The 24,857-nt window shown below is 43.3% G+C and overlaps 1 protein-coding gene across 1 annotated transcript; it reads left to right on the top strand.

The window, feature by feature from the left end:
* The first annotated feature begins 1,238 nt into the window (after positions 1–1,238).
* Positions 1,239–11,388, top strand: LOC146612261 (SLIT and NTRK-like protein 3). The gene is made up of 6 exons (XM_085342457.1): positions 1,239–1,454; positions 1,644–1,895; positions 2,133–2,248; positions 2,509–3,432; positions 4,624–4,843; positions 10,264–11,388. Exons 1-6 carry the CDS (start codon positions 1,239–1,241, stop codon positions 11,386–11,388), a joined length of 2,853 nt encoding a protein of 950 aa, XP_085198583.1.
* The last annotated feature ends 13,469 nt before the right edge of the window (positions 11,389–24,857 follow it).

Genomic DNA, 24,857 nt, shown 5'->3' with positions numbered 1-24,857 from the left:
TCCTTGTCTAACTCGCTGATGCTAGATTATTGCTGTATGATTACAGCTACCATACCATCATGATCATTATTGCATTTCGCATGGCAGTGTTCAACACTGTATGAGCAGATCGAGATGCTTTATCCAATTTAGATCTCATTAAGACTCGAGAGGAAATATCCCCGTGCAGCACTCACAATCTCAGCTGTTTTTCGCTTTTCTTGTCTTTGTTGTTGTGCCAGGAGTTCTGCAACTCATTCTCTTGTTATTACCGCGCCGCTCTCATCATCGTCACGACCATCATCGCTATCGCCGTCAGTTCACGTCCCTGCCTGTCGTCGCACTGATTCACACCACCCCCACCTTTTGAAAATTTTTTTGAAGAGTTTTGATTTTGCAGCAAAGCTTTTCACTCCACTGTCATTATCACAATAATGATTATGACAGGACTCGATGGCTGTTGATAACCCAACGTATTTTTCTGATTGATAATATGGGGTATTTTGTGCCTCATCCTTCTGTTCTCTTGATTGCCATTCATCTTATTAAATGGAGCAGTTCATTAGACAGAAGCGTTATGAGTCTGATTTGCATTCACCCATATTCATATTGCATACATTAAAATAACACATGCGTGACATTTCGGCTTCACCCGGCATTTGAAAACACAGATGAATACATTCATCACAAGCTTTGCCCACCCCCTACCCCAGCACTCAGAAAGCCACTCGGAAAAAGGATAAAACGTGATTCACAGGTGAACTAGCCCACGTGCGTGCCTTTGTTTTGCATTTTCAATGTCAACATTTGAATTTTTAATTCAAAAGAGACATTGTAGCAGCTGAGAGATTCTTCAGCCTGTTGTTTTGTGTTGAAATCAGTTTGTCCTGGTTTTGTAAACCCTCTAAGCCTTGTTTTCCTGTTATGAATACAAGCACATGCATACATGGTTGACGGCTATCATATCATACTGTGGCCTTCCTGTACAGCTTCATTCCACTATAATGCTGTTCCGTCCCCATGACACTACACTCTGTGTGATTTAACATTTATTTTCTGACTGCTTTAGTATGCCTCTGATGTATCATCCATCTGATTCATCCTGAACTGACTTTTGCTGCTGCCTCCCTGGCTGTTTGCCCTCTGTTAACAATGCGTTTGTGCGATTGTGTGTGCGTTTGCCTCACCGTGCAGTGCGGTGAAGGCCTGATGCCGGGCTGTAGCCGCAGGCTGTTGAGCTGAGAGGGAGAAGCAGGAGGATGCAGTGGGTCACTCTGGCGGTGGCCCTGGGGTGTGCGCGTCTCTCCCAGGCGTCGCACACCCCCACCCCTACCCCCACCTCCACACACACCCCTCTCGTGGACAACTCCGAGGAAGAAGTGGACGAGCCGTGCTTCGAGCCGTGCACGTGCGAGGTCAAAGAAGGTGTGCTACACGTGCACTGCGATGGGCGGGGCTTCACAAATGCCAGCCAGGTATGGCTTTCTTCATCATTTGTCTGGCCACGCATGTGGAGCTGCACTTTACTGCACTGTCACTTATCTTATTATCTAATATATCTCCCAGTCTAATATCCTGCCTCTAATGTGGCTTAGGGCTGTTTCTAACTGCTAAATTTATGTAATTAATAAGATAACTAATCAGACCTCTAATTAATCATTCAGGTGTCACAGTCATGGGTCCGCCCTTTCAAACTCAACCTCCAGAGGAACTCTCTAAGGCGTCTCTATAGCAACGGGTTTCAGCACCTTGGCAACGCAGTGTCGATAAACCTTGGCAACAATGCTCTCCAGGACATCCGAGTGGGAGCCTTCCACGGGCTCGCCAAACTGAGACGTCTGTACCTCCACGAGAACAAGCTGGAGGTTTTCAGAAATGACACCTTCGCCGGCTTAGAGGCTCTGGAATACCTCCAGGTAGTCCCGAAGAGTTAATCCGTGTTGATTATCCACGATTGACTTAATTATTGACAAATTTGTCCAGGATTACTATAGATAGCTGTGACAGAAATAATCAATGGCTAGCAGGTGGCCTGTGTGAAAGGATCTCCTCAAAATCTCTGTGCATTTTTGCAAACGGAGAGCTCTCAGTTGAGTTTACTTTCCAATTCGAGCAATTACTCATTCGTCACATCTTTTCTTTCTTACCTGCAGGCCGACTACAACGTGATCAAACGAATTGATAGCGGTGCTCTGAGGTTCCTCTACAAGCTTCGTGTTCTCATCCTGAATGACAACCTCATCCCTAACTTGCCTCCTCATCTGTTCAGGTTGGATTCTGATTATTTTACTGCAGAGCTTTTAAATTATGCCAGGACTGATCTGTAGAAATATCAGTGTCTGACACAATTAGTCACGCTGTACTGCTGAATTAATGTTCCTGTGGCATACTATTTCATATCATCAGAGATGGATTAATCATCAGATAAAATGCTGGCTCCTCTGTGATGGAATGTGTGAATTTTATTTTACTATAACAGTGTCCTTTCATGTGAACTAGCAAACTATATCCCTCCTCCTCCTGTACCAGATCCGTGTCTCTGACTCATCTGGACCTGCGGGGAAACCGTCTGAAGAGCCTGGCATATGCTGGGACCCTGGAGTACGTTGGCCGCTCCCTGATGGAGATACAGCTGGAGGAGAATCCCTGGAACTGCGGCTGCGAGGCAGTGCAGTTACAGCAGTGGCTGGGTCAGATTCCCTACACGGCAGTAGTTGGGGATGTTACATGCGAGTATCCCTTCCACCTTCACGGTAAAGACCTGAGGGAAATCCCCCGCAAAGAACTGTGTGCCGACCTGCCAGATAAAGAGCTGCAAGCAGTGGGGAGTGGTCCATCAGCAGGATCACAACCCCAGCATTTGCCCCCTAACTCTAAACACCAACCTGGGCGAGTCAGACCAACTAAGCCCTCCTCTATGGTGCACGGCTCCCGCCAGAACACACATACTTCCTCCACTTCGTCATCCTCTTCCTCTGCAGAGCGTAAAGACAGGGAGAGGCACCCAAGGCCGACTAAAAGGCCTCGACCCTCCAGAACATCCCCCACGCCACGCAGTCTGATGCCCAACCAGAATCCCCCGGTGGCTGGTTACCAAACACGGCCCCCTATTCCCATCATCTGTCCCCTGGGCTGCACTTGCAACCTGCACATAACTGACCTGGGTCTCACCGTCAACTGCAAAGAGAATGGCTTCCTCAATGTGTCCCAGCTCACACCTCGGCCTCTCAACGGCCGCAAGCTCTACCTGAGTGGAAATTTAATACAGAGGATCTACCGCACAGACTTCTGGAACTTCTCCAGCCTCGACATGCTTCACCTGGGGAACAACCGCATCTCGTACCTTCAGGAGGGCGCTTTTTCCAGCCTGACGAGCCTGAGGAGCCTCTACCTGAACGGAAACAATCTGGAGAGGCTGAGCCCCCACATGTTTCTAGGATTGCAGAATCTAAGGTAAGAACCTTTTGGATCAGTCACACCATTTACTTCTATTCACTTCAGACATACATATTAATTAAAACCTCATCAGCTTAGGTATTTAGAGATTTGTTTATAAGTATGTGGAAATTAATTTCACTGTAATACTGGAACGGCACAGAGCAGAACATTTTGATTACCATTATGCCGGAGTTTGATTGAAATGGAAGGTGCCCAGTCTCTTCCAGAAGTGTCATTTGTTAGTCACGCTGCCTGATGCCATGCTTCAGTTTGGGTGTGAGTGACAACGTGAAAATTAATGGGTTTTTGTTGTATTTGCATACAGAGGTGTCGATAAGGCGGTGAGACATTTGGATTTTTTGCCAGGATTCTTTTTTGAAGAATAAGAAAAGCTTAAAATAAAAGCACACTGTCAGAGTGATGCATATTTATGTCATCATCAGAATAAGACAGTTCCTTGGTTAATAACCTATATCCAAAGTCAGTCATTAAACAGTGAGGAAGACAGCAGAGCAGACTGCAAAGACCTCTTTTAGCCTTTTGGCTTTCAGCTCCACTATTTTATATTTAAAGACAGGGTTCAGGAAAAAAAATCTCCATAGCCATTTATTTGACTATTAATCAATAATAAAAATCCTCTCTGGACTTTTCAAAATGTCTACCTCTTAACCTCTTGTTAGCCTTTGTTAGCGACTTAATGGTGAGGGAGCTGTACAAGTCATTTTAACCAGATCCATCACTTATTCTAGCAATTGCACTACTGGATGACTAGCATGCACAGAGAATTCTCCAGCTGTACTCTGCACATATTTCTGTTATTTAAAAAAAAAAAGAGTCCTTTTAATTTGATCTAACAAGATAATCTGATACGCAAAGGCCAGTGTTAGTAGTCATCAGTGCAAAATTACACAATTTTATTTGATAGTGATCAGTTTATGGCTGCGAACAGGGGATGAGAAGATGAAATCCAATTTCTGGTGTGACTTTGTGACATGAATATTCATTGCTGTGTTTGCCATGCACGGAAGCGGGACATACTTGGAAGTTAAATGTATGAAAAGGCATCAAAAGGAATGACTAATTTATGCAGAAAGGAAAATGACCTTAGTGCATCACGAAATGACGAGATACAGCTTAGATACAACATACCGATAGTCTCTTTGCTTGTAAAGTCTGTGACACTGCCATCTTCTCTCCTGTCTATAGGTACCTTTATTTTGAGTACAATGAGATCCGTGAAGTCGATCCCGGCACTTTCGACTCCATGCCATCCCTCCAGTTATTGTTCCTTAATGCCAACCTGCTGCGGAGTCTCCCTCTTGGTGTATTCTCCAGAGTCAATCTAGCCCGCCTAAACCTTCGAAACAATCACCTGCTACAGCTTCCGATGGAGGGCGTGCTTGAACACCTCACCGGACTGGTACAGGTTAGTGTAAATTACTACATTACTAACCGTATTTACTGAATGGCTGTGGCGGTGTGGATGCAGGTGGATGCTTGAGAACACAATTCTGGTCTGCTAACCTCTGTGTGTGCAAATGAGTCAGATACCTGGCATGAGGCTTTCAGCTAATTTAGGCCAAATAACATGTATTTTGCTGACTGACAGTTGCCGGGTGGAAAAATAGAGATTATTGAATTGGATCACCCCTGTTGATTTGCTACACAAAAATGTGCATAATTATACAGAGCGTATTTATTTCAAATGTCAGCCGATGAGATTAAAAGAACTAATAGATTGCCAAGACACATTATATTATCACAGCTTGATGAAATAAACAAAACAACCTGAAATCTTGGATCAAGCCATGGCCACGTTTAAAAACTTCTGGCAGCCCCTGGTCTCCTGGCCTCTGGCACAGCTGCAGTTTTCTCTGTCATCTGTAGCGTCTGTTGTTTTGCAGGCTCTGCTGTGGCTTGTGGGACTATGGTTGCGCCTCAGGTATTCTAATTGGAAAATTGCAATTGACTTGATTTGCATAAGTGGTCTTAATAAATCAGGAGCTAAACTGGAGAAAGCTGAACCTCTCAAGTTTTTGTGAATGCTTAAAGTACCTTTCAGTAAATAGACTGTATAAACTGCTGTTATGTGGTAAATCCAGCTTTTTGTGAGAGCTTACCTCGCACATTTGACTGCAGCTTTATGTGACTGGTTGCTATACACAGCGCACCAATAAGGACAGAAAGCGAGGTGTTACATTTTTTTTTTAATTATCCTGCTTCCTCTCACTTCAGCAAATTTAGTGTACCAGGCTTTTCTTAGACAGCCCGAGTAGAATGAGGTAAGGTGGGTGTAGATTAGCCCGAATGTCATTGTGAATTTCCATTTTTCTTTGCTCCATGCAAAATTCCTGATCCTAGGTAGTGTGGGTGAGACTGGCAGTTCAGAGGCTGTTTCTAAATCTTTGCTCGAGGAAGGGACGACAGTAGTTCACGGAGCTGGAGGAGCCATGTAAAAGTGTATTATGGGTTTTTCTTTTGCACTGTTATACACCTCTGATGTCCAAGAGCATTAAAGCATTGACCAAATGGAAGCACACAGTGGGCTGTATTCATAAAGCTCAGTGGTACGACCATTGTAGTCCCTCAAATCTGTGCCACAGTAATTGAATCCATTCATTTACCAGGGTTGTTATTACTCTGACAAAGCCACATTAAGGCTGCCCATAGACCACGTAAAATAATGTGACAATGATATCACCTGTTGACTTACTGCTGGCCTGTTTGAAGCTCGGGATGAGGGATTTCTGGGCGCTGGCGTGTGCTTTTGGAGCCAGAGTTTGCACAGAAAAAAAAAAAATCAAAGGGTAACGCAGATGGAAACGGGGTTTAGCTCGCAGCTGCAGTAAAAAGCAGTCCATTTTGTTAATCATAAAACAGCAGCATGTATAGCTTAGAGTCATTGTCACCATCAAGAGCAGGATTATACAGTTACACCCACTTATATACACTGATATGAAAATACCCTGCTGATGTCAGTGTAATTAAAAAAAAACAAAAAAACAATATTAGCGTGACACCAGGGAGAAAAATTCAAATCACTCTGGTGTTTATGATTTCTTAACTAGAAAACGAATAGCAGCTCAACAGCAGATGAACCTTAAAAGAAACTCGAGTTAGGTGACTCAGTATCTGAGAGGATGCCAGAAATAATATATGTACAGTTCAGAAACACATATGTCTTTCTCAGTAAATGCAAAGGACGTATTGTGCAGCAGAGCAGCGCTTCCCTGTCATTGCCAGCCGTAATGAAGAAACTTGCCCATGGCCATGTTTCACTTATATAAACACAAACAGCAAGTCTGTCTCTGTCCGGCGATAACAGCTGTAAAATGGCCATTTGTTGCTTTTACACTTTGGTTCTGTGTGGATTACAGAAACAAGATGTGAAGTGTTAGAGAGATTTAGAGGTGGTGGTAGGTGGATTTGCTTATCTGGACAGAGCTATGCTAGCTGCTTCCAGGCCTCTTCTAGCTGTAGCTTCATATTTAGAGGGTTTTTTCTTCTGCAGATGTAAATATGGAATCTTCTCAACACAATAACAAGCAGTCAGAATGTTTATGAAGGTGAAAACAAGTTATATTTTCTTGCAATACAAGCCAGCATTTCAACTGAAATTGCACATGAAAGGCATTTTTTTTCTTTTTTTAAATAAAAGTGAAAGCATCTGTAATCATTTTAAACGGTGCTCTGAAAAGATGTGTTTTCTGTTTCAGCACAAAAGACGTCTTTGGTCTCATTGACTGGCTAAGTACTCTGATTTAGCATTAAATGCCAACTCATGCAGGTGCGCTGTGAGGTGAAATTTCTTATAGAACAAAGGTGGGATTGATAAGAGTAATGTCGTGTTAATAGCCACTCAAATTAAATTATGTGTAGGTAGCTAAACACATAGGCAGTGTTACCAAAGAGCTATTAAAATGATTTAATGTAGTAAAAAGTTAAGTTCTTTGTCAAAGAGTTTTCAAAAGAAACAAACTGAATTCCATTATAATTCTTTTTAAACACAGAAGCTGTGACTGTGCACTTGAAACTAGGATTTTTGTCCATAATGTGTTCACATATGGAGATATAATAAATGGCCATAACTATCTTTAGCAGCTGTGACAAGCAAATTCTTCTTCTAGGGTCTACAGTCTGTTTGGAAGAGCTGATAGAACCGCTTCCATCGCTGGGTGCTCTTTCTCATTTTATTTTATTTTTTCCTCAGACCCTCATGTCCCCATAATAACAGTTTGCGGCACATTTCAAAATCAAGATATCTCATACAGCTGCATTAAAAGACGGTGTTTATTTTCCCTCCGGATAAAAGATCAAGGGCTTCTTTCCAGGCTCGCCATGTTGCGCTGATGTTCAGCAATCACACGGAGGCAGAGATGCCAATTTCTTCACCGACACCAGCCTCAGTGGACCAGAAACTCTTGCTCTTTGCTCTGTGCTATTACTACCGCTCTCTCTCCAGCTACATGAAACACAAACAGCTGGATAGAGAAAGTTCATGCCCCTTCTCGAGGGGTTGTTGAAGTCGCTCGGGAAAATATAGGAAATCGCTATCTGAGGTAGAAGTCTATGAAGGGAGCACGAGCACACCATGAAAAATAAATTACAACACTTCAAAAAATAGAATAAAATCAAAATCTGTGTGAGTGCACTCAATACCACAATCTGATGAAATATAGAAGTGTAAGTGGAGAGCATCGATACGTTAGTGCTTTGACATAATTCTTTGGCTTTCTGTGCATAGCATCTCACACTCTACCACTGTAGCCGTAAAGACAGATTTTAAATGTACACGTTTTTCAAAATAAACACAATTTTGCATATGCTGCAGGTTCTTCTTCAGTCTTTTCGTGTCCGCTCTGTGTGTGTGTTATTCAAAAGACAATGAAACCCATTCATCAGTATGGAGAAGGCTTGGCAAGCTGAAGCTCAGGGGCGTCTCGTCACCAGAGACTACAGCAGAATCCCTGCGCCAGAACTTCCAAAACCTGCTTGTATTGACTCTATTTCTGTGAACTAACTGGAGCAATTCTAATGACTGACAGGATGTTTGGGCAAAGTGATCAATTAGAAGGCACACAGCTCACTAAGAACGTTCTGAATTTCTCCCCTGATGTGAATTCTTTTGTAGCTCTCAAATAAAGTTTGGATGATTATTGCCTGATCTTTGCTCTCTGTCATAATGATAAAAACCCACAAGAGCAAATATGCTCTTCTGCGGTTAAAGCAGGGCCATTTCAGTCTTTTATTTAAGTCAGGCTGAATATATTTTCTGACAAAAGAGGGTTTCCAATATATCATCGCAGGCTGGATTAAAGCAATGAATGCTGGTTTGGTTAGTGTGCCACTTTTTATTGTCAATTTAGTGTACGTGACTTACTCCAAGCCTTTGTGTTCACAGAACGTGCATAATGGTATCATGCGCTCATATTTTCCCCGCACCTGCCGGGCTAACTGAGGGTCTATAATTTCCTGTCACAACACAAGCTGTGATTGACAAGTTGACAGCAAATCGCACACTAGGTGACCAGGCGTATAAATTGTAAACAGTGTTGGATGTGTTGGACAGATGCTTTGAAAAGAGAAGGGGATAAAGCCTTTGGGATTTGCGTGAAAGAAAACAATAAAATGCTTCAAGAATTTCCACCAGATGTAAGACTGTCATTATGAAAGGTATGAAACAGCAAAAACAAACTGACACTTTGGTCATGCAGTGTTTCTTTAAAATGTCACTTTGCTCATTCGCGCTGCGTTAGAGGCTAGATGCGTCACAGTAATGCGGTGGATGCTTTTCAGTGGACTTTTAATATGAGTGAGTGAAAACTGCAGCATAGTTTCTCTTCACCTTCCAGTTGCAATTACGCTATTATGAAAGCCACACAAAAAGCCCACAGTGGGCTAACTTCAATAAAGTGAAGGAGCATCCGGTTGTTCAGTGTGAGGCATGAGGAGGTAGCTGTATCATGGCTCCCACAACAGCAATGCTGAATCATCTCGGGACGCATCCATCTATTCCTGCAAGCCAGGGAGATAGCCTAACCGAATTAGCATGACAACATTTGTGCGAGCTCCTTGGAAGTGTGACAGAGAGAATATCAGCTTTCATTGCCAATGTCATTGCTAAAGATATGGAACAGATGAGTTCTGTAGACAATACAACGTGATGTAAGTGATTCCCTTCGTGCATAATCTGCTTTAAGCTTTTCAGAGCGCGGCAAAGTGAATATTTGAGTTTGTTTTAAGGCGCACAATCAATAGCTGGCAATGAGAAAATGGATTTGCACGCATACCTATTGGATTATAGCACAGGGGAGAGTTGCATCACATCCCGTTAAAAACAAAGTGCTGTGATACTCTTGCACGCTTGTCACAGAAAAGCTGCCGGTGAGTTTTATGAACAAGCACTAATATAGAAACTCTGAGCGGTGTCTATTCAAAACTTTTTTCTATGAGAGCCCTCGCTGCTGGGAAGAGTTGAATATTGAGGATATATCCAGCCTGGGCACCATCATCTGGTAAATGCAAGCACTTTAGTGTTTTGATGACCCTATAATGAGAGTATTTACATAATCTGTGCATTCATCACATGCATATTTTAAAAATAATTTGGAGCTACTGGTCAGTGTGGAGAGCCATTATATCAATTCTGAAAAACTCATTTTCCAAACCTTATTACTTGGAAAGGGTTAGAGATATCATTTTTCTGGTTGTCATCTAAATAGGAGTCGGAGCCATCGGCCCATTCTTCAGCACAAAGTCAGGGAAATTATCTACTGCACGGCAGACCAGTAATTACACTATAACTACACAATGACAACACACTGTATTTTTAATGTATTTCTCCAGGTGGACCTGCAGCAGAACCCATGGGAGTGCAACTGTGAAGCTGCTCCACTGAAGCGTTGGCTGGAGGGGCTCAGCGCTGTGGTTGTGATGGGAGAGGTAGTGTGCCATTCCCCGGATAAGACCAAAGGTGTAGACCTGCGATCCCTCTCCATGGAGCTGCTATGCCCTGAGCTGGAGCCTCAAGAGGACCAGGACCAGGAGGAGCAGACGGCCACCTCCACGGCTGCAGACAGAGGCGTGTCGGTTGACTACCCCGGCTCAGGCGTCGGTCCCCTTCCGGAGAAGAATTCAATCCCTCTGTCGGTCTTAGTGCTCAGCCTGCTTGTGTTGTTTGTCTCTGCTTTCTTTGCGGCTGCAGCACTAATCGCCTACGCCCTGAGGAGGAGAGACAAGCTGCCGTTCCGCCGCCAGGGAGAGGTGGATTTGGCCGGCATCCAGATGGAGTGCGGGATCTTCACCGAGCAGACGCACCACCATCATCATCACCACGGCCTCCCGGAGACGCCGCCTCTACCTCCGCCTGAGCACAACCACGTCTACGACACCATTCTGCCCCCAGAGGCCGCCGCCAAAGGCCCTAACCCTGCGGCGGCATCGCACATGTGTAGCAACCCCATCTACAAAGATGAGCAGGACGCAGCGGTGAAACAGCGGCCGCAGCAGCAACAGACGTTTGCAGCTTCGAAAGAGTGCGAGGAGGGTTACTGCTCTGCAGCAGAGAAGGAGAGGGAGTGGGCTCTGGAGGTGTCCTCGTCACCCATCAACACTGTTACAGGAGCCATGGGACCACTCGCTGGCCTCCACGGGAACGGCATCCTGTGCCCCACAGTAATCGACAGCCAGGGCCCCACTCCTAAAGTGGAGCTGGTGGACTGTCTCTTCAGACTCCCAACTCCTGAGTTCAGAGATTTGCCAGATAGGTATGTGAGGCCCCCGCCCCGCTACCCTCACCCCCAAGACTCCAAACAGGACACGAGACCCGACCAAACGCTCGTGGTCACCACCACCACGAGCTCCACTCCAGGTGGTAGCAGTCAGAGCGAACAGGGAGCTGGAGAGCAGAGAGCCAGACTGAGGACCACACCAGACTACATGGAGGTGTTAGACCGCTCTTACCAGTTTTAACGGGCCTCCTCTTTCTCCCCCTCCTCATCCTCCTCTTCCTGCTACCCATCTTCTCTTGTCTCTTCATCATCTCTCTCTCTGGTGGTGAATCATTCAGTAACAATGACTTCTGTACAGAGGTTGGCTTTGAGAGGAGCCTGTGGGGGAGCGGGACTACACTACACGCTATGTTTATTCCTGGATAACGAGCTGAGGTCACTTTTTGTATTTTCCCCACTACTGGCATATAGGTTGGTTTTTTGGCAAGGAGTAGCTGATCACAGATCTCTGCCTGGAGGCAAAACTTCAGCTGCAGCTACTACAGTATCCTTTTCTTTTTCTTTTTAAAGTACTGAGGCTCGGCTTTTCTACTCGGCGCCACAATTAGCGGGAGACGGCATGGTGGTGGTGGTAGTGGGCGTTGATGCTCATAATATTGCTCTCAAAAGACCTGCATGGAGGTGAAACACACCAGCTCTTCAAAGCATCATCAAACACAGAGTCGTGAACTGTGACAGCCTCGAAGTTTAGAGCGAGCTAGGTGGACACGTTAGGATGGAGACCAGACAGAGAAAAGCAAGAAGAAGAGAAGTAACTGAAAACAGCCAAGTGCCTTAGCAATGAACAGCCAGCAGTGTGGTCAATGCTTATTTTTCTATGAATACAGATCTATTTATCTAAACAAAGAGGTTTGACTACCAATGGATGGGACGCTGATGGACGACTGAGACTAATCAAAAACCCGCCGAGTAATTGCATTCCCCTGGATGAGCCAAAAATAATAATATACCCAGTCAATATTGGAGTTGTTTGTATGCAGTTCTGTTCATTTTCATCATCTCATCCAGTTAACTTAATTTGCTTAACCGGTTGATTTTTTTTACAGGGCTACGATGATGGACATATCCAGGAATAGTCGTTTGCTGTGTGAAATTATAAAAAGGTTCTGGTTTTATGGAGAGAAAAAAAAAAGATACAGATTTTTTTTTTCTTTGGTTTGTTTGACTGAAAGACAAAAACAAAGGAAATTACAGAAGGACATTAAGGCAATGGATGCATCTTGGATTTCTTAATCAGCCAGACTTAATGGGGCCAGGAGGACCTCTGCTGCACATTTTCATTTTCATCGGACACAGGCACAGAGGTTATTGTATTGATTTTTAAGTATTTCTCAGAGGAAAATTGAATGGCAAAAAAAGATCAATGGACAAAAAAAAAAAAAAACAGGATGTAAAAAAGGCATTTTTTGTCTAAAAAAAACAAAAGAGACAGACACTTCTATCAACTATCGATTATTATCTTTTACAGAGGTACCTTTTTATGCTTTCATCTCTTACCAATAGTAGAGGCAGTTGTGAATATATTTATTCTTAGTTTTCGCGTGTTGAAGCTCTCCTGTAAGGGATCATGTTATATTAATGTATAGGATGGTTCTGCATCTGGTTCAGCCTTCTTACCGCCGACCCACGAAATACAATAAAGGGTGCTACATAAAAAAAACTACTGTGTAACCGCTTCACACATACATACACTTGCCCTGACCCCCATAAATGCACACTCACTCTCCCTGTTGCTTTAATAGTGTATGAAAGAGACGGCTTGAGGTATGCTAAGCCTCTAAGCTTGTCCATGCAGCGTGTTGCGGAGATCAGATGAGAGTTGAGCAAAGCTGGCTCCCTGCAGGGTTCCTCACACACTAAAGGGTGGAGATAGAAGCTAATAGTGTGAAATCTACCACATTAACGGTATAAAATAAATACAAGTCCATTGGGTGAAATAAGGACATAACTGGGGGCCCTGTGGCCAAGGTCGTGAATTGCTAGTGTTTCTTTCATAATGATCTTCCCTCTCTCTTCTGCTTTCATCTTTCCATCTGATTTGCTCCTTTCTCCCCTTTTCCTCTGCTCTTTATTCCTCTGCTCTCCTCCTCACCTTTTCCTTTTGTTCTTTCTTCTCTCCTCTATTTCCCCTTCCTTCTCATTGCTCTGGCTGTCAGCTCAGCCTCGCAGGATGGACACGGAGAGGTGCTGTTCAATATGCTGCTCAACACACAGGTAGCTCACATTCAAGTGTGTGTGTGTGTGTGTTTTGTTTCTTTCTGCTGTGCTCTTTCCATCCTTCGGTGATGAGTGCAGTTCTTCAGACGCCTCCTCACTCTCAGTGTTCAGAACTCTGTTGCACAGATAATCCCCCTGTGGGTGCGTTTGTGTGTGCGTGTGCGCACAGTCGCGACTTTGTGCATTCAGAGGGGTGTGCCTTTGTTTGTAGGTGTGTGTGTGTTTAAGAAAGTGTGTGAAGCCGGGCGTTTGTGCGGCTCGTCTGTTGGCATGTGCATGACGGGGAGGGTGAGTGCAGCGGCACAGCCTCAGTCCAGCCTTAATCCTCTAAGCTGTGTAGTTCACTCATGCCACATCAGCCCCATTGTGTCTACAGACAAAGAAGCCCAGTTAAAACTAAATGCCAGTTAGAGCAACAAACGACTAATTATAGCATCATTCTCTCCGTCCTGTTCGCTCGCTTTCCCTCACTTTTAATGCTTCCTTCTCACTTCCTCGACCATGAGCATGTCTAATTTTTGCAGCCCTCTCTGCTCTGGACCCGTTTCAGAGAGTGTGTGTTTGTGTGGGTGTGAGCGTGTCGACGTGTGTGTGTTTGGCTCTTGCGTTTCCCTGTATGCTCGTGTATGTGTATGTGTCTGTGTATGTGTGTTTGACTATCTGACAGCTTTGCCATGGTTCATGTGTTTGGGTCCTGTCAGAGCTGTCCTGTCACTGTGTGAAAAAAATCATTCATTTCCCAGAGTCGAGGATGAAAGAGTCTTTAGACTTCAAACGCCTGTGGGCCTCTGTGGCTTAGATTGCCTCTCGCTCTTCCACCACCACCGTGTCATTTATTCCTTAAAAAATACACAAAAAAAAACAGTGCGGCTGTGGCATCGGTTAAGTAGAGATGGCAGAGACGTGGCGCGGAGCTGGACAATTAGCCTGATTAAAACACTGTCATTTTGCATAATAGATTTAGCCTGAGCTGCGATAGGCGGATCCTTCTGAGTGAGAGTGTGTGTATGTGCGAAAGCATGAAAACATATTCTTCTCTGCATAAACATGCGGAGTATTAAAAATGCACAGTTAGGCATGGTTTGAAAAGAGATCTATTTAAAAGTCATGGTGCATAGCTGCACAAGCTTTGGTGTTTGGCCATGACAAATAGTTGTGGTTGAGCTGGTCATCGCTTGCAAACACACGCGCGCCACACACACACTCATAAACATTTACATCAATATATCAGCGCTGCAAATGTGTGCACACTTTCTACATACAAATACAAGTAAGCACGAGTAAACAAAGTCCATTTATATATGCACATAAACTGTACATACAAGCACATATACAAACACAGCGTCTGCTGCAGCGCTGTGATGTTGTTTGGTTGCTCTGCATTGCAGTAATCGGCTCCGCTCTTCTCCTCTGCTCTCACCCACAGACAATCACCGGCTCTCAATGGACAACATCAGCAAGGGAAATACCTACAAAGAGTGCGAGAGACATAGAGAGAGGGTGCAAGGGGGAGAGAGAGAGAGAGAAGGGGGGGACAGTGAAGGGAGAGTAAGGAGGATGCTGGAAGAAAGGGGATGATGAGAAGGTAGGGAGGGAAAGATGGACTAAAGAAGACAGAGAGATTTAAGGGCAGATGGGGGAAGATGAAAAGAAGGCGAGAAAGATCAGCAAGCGGGTGTTTCCAGGCTTAAGGCTGCTGGAGGACTTGTCATTTGCTTGCAAGAGGAGAGTTACTGTAGGCAGCAGGGCAGTGAGAAGAAAGAGGAACTTAGAGTAGATGTGCGAAACAGACTCAGATAATGTATCTGTCCATTACGGGGGCACACATTTCTGGCTGCCTCTGCTTTGTGTCTGCTCCTTGGCACGCGACGCCACCCACGTGATCTCTGCAAAGACCTGGAGCTCAATTACAAGTCTGCCAAACAGTTAAAAGATGAAGATTTTTGAGTCTTCTAGTGTAAAATGACAATACTTATTTACAGGCCTGTGAAGGAAAATGGCGGATTACTCGGCGTGGTGGCTAGGTGTTATTATAGTAAGCTGATATGTGTCTGTTACTGTGTCATTCTGCTGTTGCGCTAAGCTGGTATGGAGACACTAAGATGGCAGGGACCGGCCCGGTTGACGTTGAAAACATCACGCAGGCTTTACAGGGCCTTGTCTTGAAGAGTTTGTGTGTGCGTGCAGGGTCTGCGTCTTGTCAGTTTTAAGGTTTTTGTGTGCGAGAGATGAAGAACAGACAGAAGAAGGAGAATATGGGTGATCTTCACAGAAAAGCTATTTTAAGGGAAGTTGGTATCATTGAACAGATTTGCACCTGGATTTTAAGTCCCCATGCAACCACAAGGTTTTGAGTTTCCTGCTGGAAGAAGACACCGCTTGCCTCGGGTTCCTAGCAACTCCCTGAGAACGCTGCCACTAATAGAAAGCGAACAGAAACGTAATTATGCTCGAAATGGCATTTTTGAAGTCTGATTTTCACTTGGAGATTGGCATTATTGATTTTTTAAATCCAATTTTCCATTTTTAAAAATTGACTACATACCAATTATTCGCTGGATTGAGACTTGGAGAAAAACTACAAAGCCTGAGGATCACTGTCTCTCTCTGAAACAGTGTTGACGCCACCATAAATTCTGATTTGTGAACGTGTCTCCCTGCTGTTTCCTTCGTAGTCAGAAGCGAGCCAGGAGCAGAGGATTAGAGCCTACCTCAACACTGGAATGCCTGGTGGCTGCTACTGCACAGCTCCCAACGCTTCCTAAATACCCCAGCTGGTGGTTTTTAGTTTTGAGAGGCAGTGGGCCACACAACTGTCGACTTTGCACTTCATTTATGATAAACTTAAGTCGGTCTTAATCTCTGCTCGTCGCCGTGTGTTGAACCAGTGTTTGGAACAACATGTTTATCTGGCGGGGAAGGCGAGTGGAGTGGGAGCCAGGGGAAGGCACCCGTTCATAGAGATAACCCAGAATGTCTTCTCTCCCTCCAAGTGAGGCTCTGAAACTGGGAGTGCGATTGTGTTTATGTGTATGTGTGCAGGGCCGTAACAGTGATTTATGGGTCCTGTGCACAGAGGGGAGTTCTGGACCGTGGCTTTACTTTTTCATCACTGCAGTTATGGCATCAAACAACTAAATCCAACCAGCCACAACATAAAGTTCGCACACTTTGATCTCCCGATCGGTTACAGAAAAATCCTCGGGGAATCCTTCAAAGCTGTTTTCACACATGAACCCCCAACAGTGTTGGGAGAATCAGACTGGGGATATTGTCCGGAGTCGCCGTTTATCACATGTAGCACACCGAAGATTTTTGAGTCAAGCCTGCACTCTCTGATGGTTTCAACAATGACTTTACTTGGGCAGAGCTTTTAGCAGGCAGGACACATGATACCCACTCACCTGCCTGCTCTCAAGATAGTTAGCTGTGCTATTCCCACATGGGCTTAATTGGACATTATCCAACTTCATTCTAGAAAATGAAGTTATAGACTGTTAAAGGGGATCTACCCTTTAATTGTACCTCTATAATTTCAATACTGGACTCTACTAAAATAGATTTGTTTGATTCGCTGTTCAGAATAATCCTTATTTATCTTATACTGAGCTGTTGGTGCACATCGGTTCATCCTCTGTTTGAAACAAGCTGGTTTAGCTCTACTCCTTTTAAGGCCACCTTTAATTTCAGTTTGGTTTTCTCTCACTGGCTGCCCTTCGCAAACAGAAGTTTTGAACAGCATGTAGGTGTGGCTTCCATGGTCACATGCTGCGCTCACTGACCAATTCATTAGGTGCATCTTGCTAGTATTGGGGCACACCCTCTTCTTACATAGATTTAACAGCTTGCTGGAATCATTCCTCAGAGATTTTGGTCTATTTTCACATGTCAGCATCATGTAGTTGCTGTGGATTTGTTGGCTGCACATCCATGATACAAATCTCCCTTTTCAGATGTGTTCCTGCATTGAGATCTGGGGACTATTTGGGTACTTGTCATGTTCAAGAAACCAGTTTGATCTGCATTCGTGACATGCCACAATATACTAAAAAAGTAAATGATGTTCAGTTGATACTAAGTCACTCTGGTGCTAAGAACCATATTACGCCATTACAACCATCCTAAATGGTTTCTATCAGGCTGGATGGATCCAAGCTTTCATGTTTTTATGGCACATTCTGACCCTACTAAATGTTGCAAGAAATCAAGACTCAACAGACCAGGCGTGCGATATTTTTCTAATCTTCTATTCTCAAGTGTTGCTGCGAATTGTAGCTTTAGTTTCCTGATCTTCTGTATACTTTGTTGTAAGGAGTGGGTTATTTGAGTCACTGTTGCTTTCCTATCAGCTTGAAGCTCTATGGCAATTCTCTTCTGACCTCTGGCATCAGCACTGTATTTTTACCAAGAGAACTGCCGCTCCCCTGGATATTTTCTCTTTTTTGGACCATTCTGTGTAAACCCTAGAGATGGCCGTGTGGGAAAATCCCAGTAGATTAACGGCTTTTGAAATATTCAGACCATCTCATCTGGTACTAAGAACCATGCCGCATTCAAAGTCACATAAATCACCTTTCTTCACCATTATGACACTCGGTTTGGACATTTAGCTCTTACGTTCAGCTCTGCCAGTACATGTCTGCAAAAGTTCAGGACTGCAGTGTGGGTGAGAAAACAACTTAAGCTCTCGAGAATAAACTTGAGAATAAACAATTACTATTACTGTGCACATAAATGCATAAAGAAATCAATAGTGTTGCAATTTATGCCGATGAATGGTGGAAAATGCCATAATATTACTTTTAGTAAAGGTTATAACATTTTTGGTGCCTTAAATTTCACTGGAAACCAAACTTACCTTAATTCATTTAAGCTCAAGTCCAGTTTTTTCAAAGCAAGAAAGTGATAGAGAATTTTAATAGATCATTAAAAACTCATGAGTTAGCCTTGATTTGATGTAGTAAACAGAATTTGACTAAAAAATGCAAGGTTAAAAAGATTGTCGGGAAAAAAGACGAGGAAAAAAAAGAAAATATTCATAACAAATTTTCTCTTTTATTTGTATGCGTATGTGTGTGAGATGAACACGGTCATTCTTATGCATTATATATGCTGTCATTGAAATTTTAACACTTTAATAATTAATGCAAGCATTTAATGTTTAAGAGTTACGCTTAAATGTTAAACCTGTGCATAACTCAAACTTGCAGTTAATTCCTTTTGCAATTCAAGTGTTGGTGTTGCTCTTGTGCTGGATAGCATTACAGCATGCGCACATCCTTCATACTTTGAACAGTTAGTCTTCAAAATGTAACCGAGGCAGACAATTTTTAAGGCTCTTTACAAAAAAAAGCCCCCTGATTTTATTTCTGACGGTTCCACTTTGTCTCACACAACACTTGCTGTGTCGTGCATTGTATTTGTTTGCGGTTTTGATGATTTTCTGGGTTCCATGTTTCAAAAACCAGAGCAGTGTGAAATAGAAGTGTAAAATCTTCATAAATATACACTTGGGGATGACAAAAGGCATTTTAGTTCAGACAGTTTTGAAACCATAGCTCATCCCGGGGAGCTGCTGTTTAAATAAATACAAGCATAACAAATGTGTGCGTGTGTTGTGTGCATGTGTTTTGCTGAGTGAGAGCCCTCTGGTACGTGCATGTGCCAGTTCTTCAGCCGTGGAATGAATCAGATCTGCTCTCAAGACTGCGTACCTCTCTCCAACAGCGGACTCGTAAAAGAAAGCCCTACATGAAATCCATTATGCTTAATTCCCCAAATCCATAATACTCTCAGAGGTCTTAATCTCCATCCCATTCTTATATAAATTAGCTTCTTCGTCTCTGGCAGACAGAGCTCTCTCTGTCGACACCAAATGCCCAGACCGCTCTGCACTCAGTTGGGAGAAATCACTGCGACTACAAGAGACAGCCATGATCTTTTCTGCAAAAGAATAAACCTTTTGGGAAATATGCTTATCCACTTTCTGGCACAGAGTTCGAAGAGAAGATGGATACCACTCTCATTGCATATTATGTTATCTTTGCCTAGCAGAGAGGCAGGAAGCAGAGGGAAACCGCTAGCCTGGCCCACGGGGATGTAAACAGGATTGCACGAGTTACACTGTGAGCATTTTGTTAACCTTATGTTTAGTTCATTTCACATCAGAGATAACAAGTGTAAGCCTTAATGAAGCTAAATACTGTTCCAGATTTGAGCTGCACCTCTGTGAAGAGTAGTGCTGTTTCTGATGCAAACTGCGGCAACTGAGCCCTACGCTAAGCTCTCAAAGTACCTTAATTGCCTCCATGAGCTGTGTGTCACAGCCGCTCCAACTGCTCACAGTGTTGATAAGCAGGCCGAATCAGCAGGCCGAACCACAATAACATCCAGTTATTAATGGAACATCGGCATGTACACACCTGTCCCTTTCAGCTCATGTGGTATCTCTGCTTCACATCTCTCCCCACTCCAATCACCCCACCGCCTCTGGATTAGACAAATGATTAAACAAAGGAAATATTACCAGTTAATTACAGAGCTTTAGAGTTGCTGCTAGGCAGATTTTGGTGGGCAGAGCGGGGCTAGCTATTTCCTGCTGTTTCCCAGTCTCGGTGCCAGTCTAAGCCAACTTGTGGCTCCATATTTTCTGCACTGAGGGAGGAGTGCTATTGATCTTTCCAACTCGCGCTCTCTGCCAGAAAGGGAATAAACGGAATAATTTCCCAAATTGTCAAACTTTTGCTTTAAGAATAGAGGGACATCTACAGGAGGCCGCCATCCACCAGGAAACAGAATGAACTTGCTATTTTCAGGCCATGCACAAGGGAGAGAAAGCGACACTTTGTCAGGCTCAGATCTATTTTTTTTTTTTGCGGCCTTCAGATTCTCTTTTTGTTTAGGGCATCTGTCAGACTGTTTTCTCGAAAGTGGTGGTGCGATGAGGATGAGTGAAGCGTTCCGACTCGCGCGCGCGCGTGTGTGATGCTGGATAACCGGGGGCGATGCACCGCAGTGTGGAACCAGGAAATAAAAACAACATTCCAAAGAGAATAATGCAGCAGGAGGAGGAACCTAGTTCTACCGAGGTCCCCTGGCATCGCTCGCTAGCTAGCGTGTTTGTCTGCACGCGTGTGTTTGTGTGTGTCTGCCTATGTGCCTCTGCCAGCTTTTGTGCTTCTCCGTGTGCTGGTTATGTACACATGCTTGTCCTCCAGCACTGGAATGAATCACACACACACGGAGTCACATAATTAGTGCTGGGTCCCCACAGTGAGAAATTCCAAAGATTCTTCTCCACAATGTTTTTGCTTCTTTTTTGCACAACATCAATCAGAGGGAAAGACTTTTACTGTTTTTCAGACCATTTTTTTTACCCCTCTTTTCTTGCATCTTTACATATTCTCCCTAACTCTATTACCCCTCCCTCTCCTCCTAATCACCCCTACTTTCAAACACCTCCCTCCGTAATTATTTCTTTCTTGTCTCCCCTCATTGCCCTCCCCCTCTTTTTATTATTTCTGCCTCCCCCCTTCCTTACTTCTTATTTAATCTCAGTTCATTTTTGCTCCCCCCCCCCCCCCCCCCCCCAACTCTATCCCTTCCCCTTTTCCTTTTCTCTCTCCTCTGTCTGTCTCTGTTAAATGGGAGCAGTGACCCCATTACGGAGCGTCGGTGCTGCAGAGCGGCGGAGGAAGAGGAGGCGAGGGAAGGAGGAGCAGGAGGAGGAGTGGATGGGAGGATGGATTGCGTTCTGTGCGTTTGAATGGGATGATTAATGAGCATCGCCTCCAGAGGGTGTTATCCCTGCTCTGGACCAGCAGGGACACCAATGGGTCACCTCTGGTCTCAGGCACGCGGCTGTGATACACACACGGCGCACACAGAGGCTGGAACGCTGTGCAAACAGACGCGCACACACACACCTCGCAAACCCATCACCGCTGACATTATCATTAACAATGGTGGGACAATGGGATCGGGGGCCACAATAGCAAACACAACCCAGAGCCTGAGAGTGTTCATAGTTCATGAACGAGTTGTTTCGCAGCTCCAGTGCTGCTGCTGCTGCTGAGACAGATTTTCTTCTCAGGTTGCTAACTCTTTGCTGTCGATTCACTTGCAACATGGGATCGATTTAACATGATGAATTGAGTACACGCTGAATCTAAATATTGAAGTCGTGATGTTGAATGTTCAGTTTGTCGTCTCCTAATGATTAAGAACGAATGGCTATTTTTAGTATTGATGTTCCTGGTAATTATTTTTCATTAATATCCCATATTACCGCTGCTGTTGTGAGGGTCTTTTTACTGCTATGTCTTTCTTTGAAGGGTGAAAAAGTCATTCCTCGCCACCAGAGATGGGCAGTAACGCGTTACTTGCAACGCGTTACTGTAATCTGATTACTTTTTTCAAGTAACGAGTAAAGTAAGGGATTACTATTGCAAAAACGGTAATTAGATTACCATTACTTTCCAGTAGGAACGCTGCGTTACTGCGTTACTAAAACCGTGATTTTTTGCGAGAATGTCTCATGACAGTGACGTAAGCGAGTGCGCCGTTAGTGACAACGGCTGTGTGCAGATCAACAATGGATCACATATCGATTGTGGGAGAGAGTATGAGCGTGCAGCGTTTAAAGCGCAGAAGTACTGACCTTAGTTTGAGTTTGATTCCATAAAAAGTGACAAAAACATTAGCGTCCGTTGTGCGTGGGAAGAAAACTTCTTTTTACAGCGAAAAAAACCCTAAACTTCCAAGCAAGCACCGAGTGCGCAACATAATGGGAAACTCTCAGAGAAACTCGCGGATTCTTCAACTGACCGCTGCGGCACACCTGCACCAGGGTAAACCTCCGCCTACCCCACTCCTGCTTTACAGGTGAAAATAGAGCAACAGGACCGCTGAGTCTTTGACTTTATTTATGTTCTGCTGTGTTTTACTTGCATCTATTTGAAAGAGTGAGTGTAAACACAATATTTTATTTTATGTGCTGGAATGTGCAGAAAATAGGTTTAAATGTTAAACTAATTTATTCAAGTCAGAGAATGTTGCATATAATTACATTTTTGCTTGATGCATAAAGTTAAAAGATTAAAACTGATAAAACAAGTAAAAAAAAGAGACTTTTCCATTTGATTACATTTTGTATGATGGATTATGCAGAAAAAGTAGAATTGGGCTGAAAGATCTATCGCTTTATCACCTCTTCAGGTTGTAAATCGTGTTTTTAAAAAGTAACTAAGTAACTAAGTAATTAATTACTTTTGAAAATAAGTAATCAGTAAAGTAATGGGATTACTTTTTTGGGGAAGTAATCAGTAATTAGTTACTGATTACTTTTTTCAAGTAACTTGACCAACACTGCTCGCCACACACTGTACTAATTAATGTGAATCATTACACATCACATTACGTATTAATGCAAAAGTTTATTATCTAAAAGAGCTCCTTATAATCCCTAAAGGGACCTATACTCATCTATAACTACATGTTTTTATTCTTGGATTTCACTGAAGTAGGTTTGCGTGATTCAGAATTCAAAACAATCATTATTTATCCTACACCCAGCCTTGGCACAGACCCCAGGTTTTTAGCCTTTTTTCTTTTCTTTTTATATGTTTCTTTCCAACCCCAACTTTCTCCTTATCAGCTGCCTATGATAAACAGAACCCAATATTAGGAATAACTGCCCTCACTGACATTATAAAGAGCCAAGAGAAGAAAAACTGTTTAAAACCTAGCGTGTGCAGCAGTATGACGCCTGAGCATTTAGATCACAGGGATTAGTTGCACATCCACGATCTGATATCCCTGTTTTGCTGTTATTTCAACATCATAATATTGTCTGGGTATTCAGTTAGCATTAGCCAAGAAGTTAGCAAGTAAACCAACACAAGTAACCCAAATTTGGCTAACAGCAAAGCTAACTTGACAATATATTTGTTATATTGAATAATCTAATAAAGAAAATACTTGCTATTTAATCCAAAAGACCAACAAACACAAAAACACCAGACATTATGATACAGACTTATAATTTGCACCGATGTTTTTTTTTTCTCGAAATTCTATACTCGAAAAGTGAGCGCGAGAGCCCTCGGTGTGCCTGCTCGGTGCTGAAGTCAAAGTAAACTTTATTGTCATCTCCGCTACATACAGTCCAGTATATAGAGAGACGAGACGACGAGGCTCCAGTTACAGCAGTAAACAAACAATTTATATATAAGAAGAGTAAGAAAGTAAATATACACTTTAGGACTCGGGGTAAAGGGATCAATAACAATTGAAAATTTATAATTTACAGTTTGATGATTTAAAGTCTCACACACAAGCTGTCGAAAGGGGAGGGAGACCTGCTGCTTCCAGATAGAGCACATTTCATTCATAATGATGTAAATCCAAGCCCATTATGTATTCATGATTTGAACCTTGGGTTGTGTGAAATCCCAGAAATAAACCTTAGACAAAGTGAATCTGTGAACTAAGGTGTAGGTCTATTAGGTTATGTTGTGGCGATCCTCGAGTTGGGGGATTTGTGTTCATACTGGAGTGCAAAATTAAAACCAATGTAAGATGGACAAGAAAAGTTCAAAGCCCATAATGGGCCATAACTAGAAAAGAAGAGGAGGAGAAACGAGCAAAAGATGCAGGTAAGCAGATGTGTCATTGGATAATGGCAGGACACCCTGAAACAATCAGAATCAGGATACTTTATTAATCCCCAAGGAAATAATGTGGATTACAGTTGCTCCAAAAAGAAATGGTAAAAATAGTAACAGTAACAGACTAAACTCCAAACATTATGTTACAGATTTTAATATTAATTAGTCAGTGTCAATTGTTGATTTGTCCTGTTCTCATTGTATGACGTATTATGATGGCTGTTTGGTAGTCGTTTGCATACAATGCATACTCTCTCTCTCTTCATATGTGTGTGTGTGTGTGTTTCTCTGGCGAAATTCAGTATGGTTCCAACAACAGTTTTATGTTAATGTATAATCCTTAATATGTTTTATGTGTGTGTGTGTGTGGGGGGGGGGCAGAGGGAGTGTTCGCCCGGGCCGCCAAACAGGCTAGGACCGCCACTGATAATTATGACGATGCAAGAACAGCGCCGTGGGGATACCACATACACTGTTTGCACAGAAAATAAGGACAAAGCATAATAGTTTGGCTGCAGTTTGGCTTTAACTCAAGCCTCATTTTAAGTAATAAATGTGTTTATAGTCATTTTAATACATTTACATTTAGTAATTATTTCAGTCTCTCTCAGGTTGTGTATCTAAGCACAGGGGGATCCCAGGATGGTGATACAGCGATAAAATCCTGCACAGATTTTTACAATTAACAGCTACACTACTGTCTGTTTGCTCTTTGTAAGTTACTGCTAATACTAATAAAACGTCTAATTCCAACATTGAAAGCCTT

The sequence above is a fragment of the Diplotaxodon limnothrissa genome, linkage group LG19 (assembly GCF_057381915.1).
Source record: "Diplotaxodon limnothrissa isolate DT_005_m linkage group LG19, D_limnothrissa_male_GT1.1, whole genome shotgun sequence".
Taxonomy (NCBI): Eukaryota; Metazoa; Chordata; class Actinopteri; order Cichliformes; family Cichlidae; genus Diplotaxodon; species Diplotaxodon limnothrissa.
The sequence above is the reverse complement of the archived record's forward strand: the minus strand, read 5'-3'. Positions and strand labels throughout refer to the sequence as shown.

Coding starts and splice junctions, on each gene's coding strand:
- LOC146612261 (XM_085342457.1), top strand. CDS start 1,239: ATGCAGTGGGTCACTCTGGCGGTGGCCCTGGGGTGTGCGCGTCTCTCC. Junction 1,455..1,643: donor GCTTCACAAATGCCAGCCAG/GTATGGCTTTCT, acceptor TTAATCATTCAG/GTGTCACAGTCATGGGTCCG. Junction 2,249..2,508: donor TTGCCTCCTCATCTGTTCAG/GTTGGATTCTGA, acceptor CTCCTGTACCAG/ATCCGTGTCTCTGACTCATC.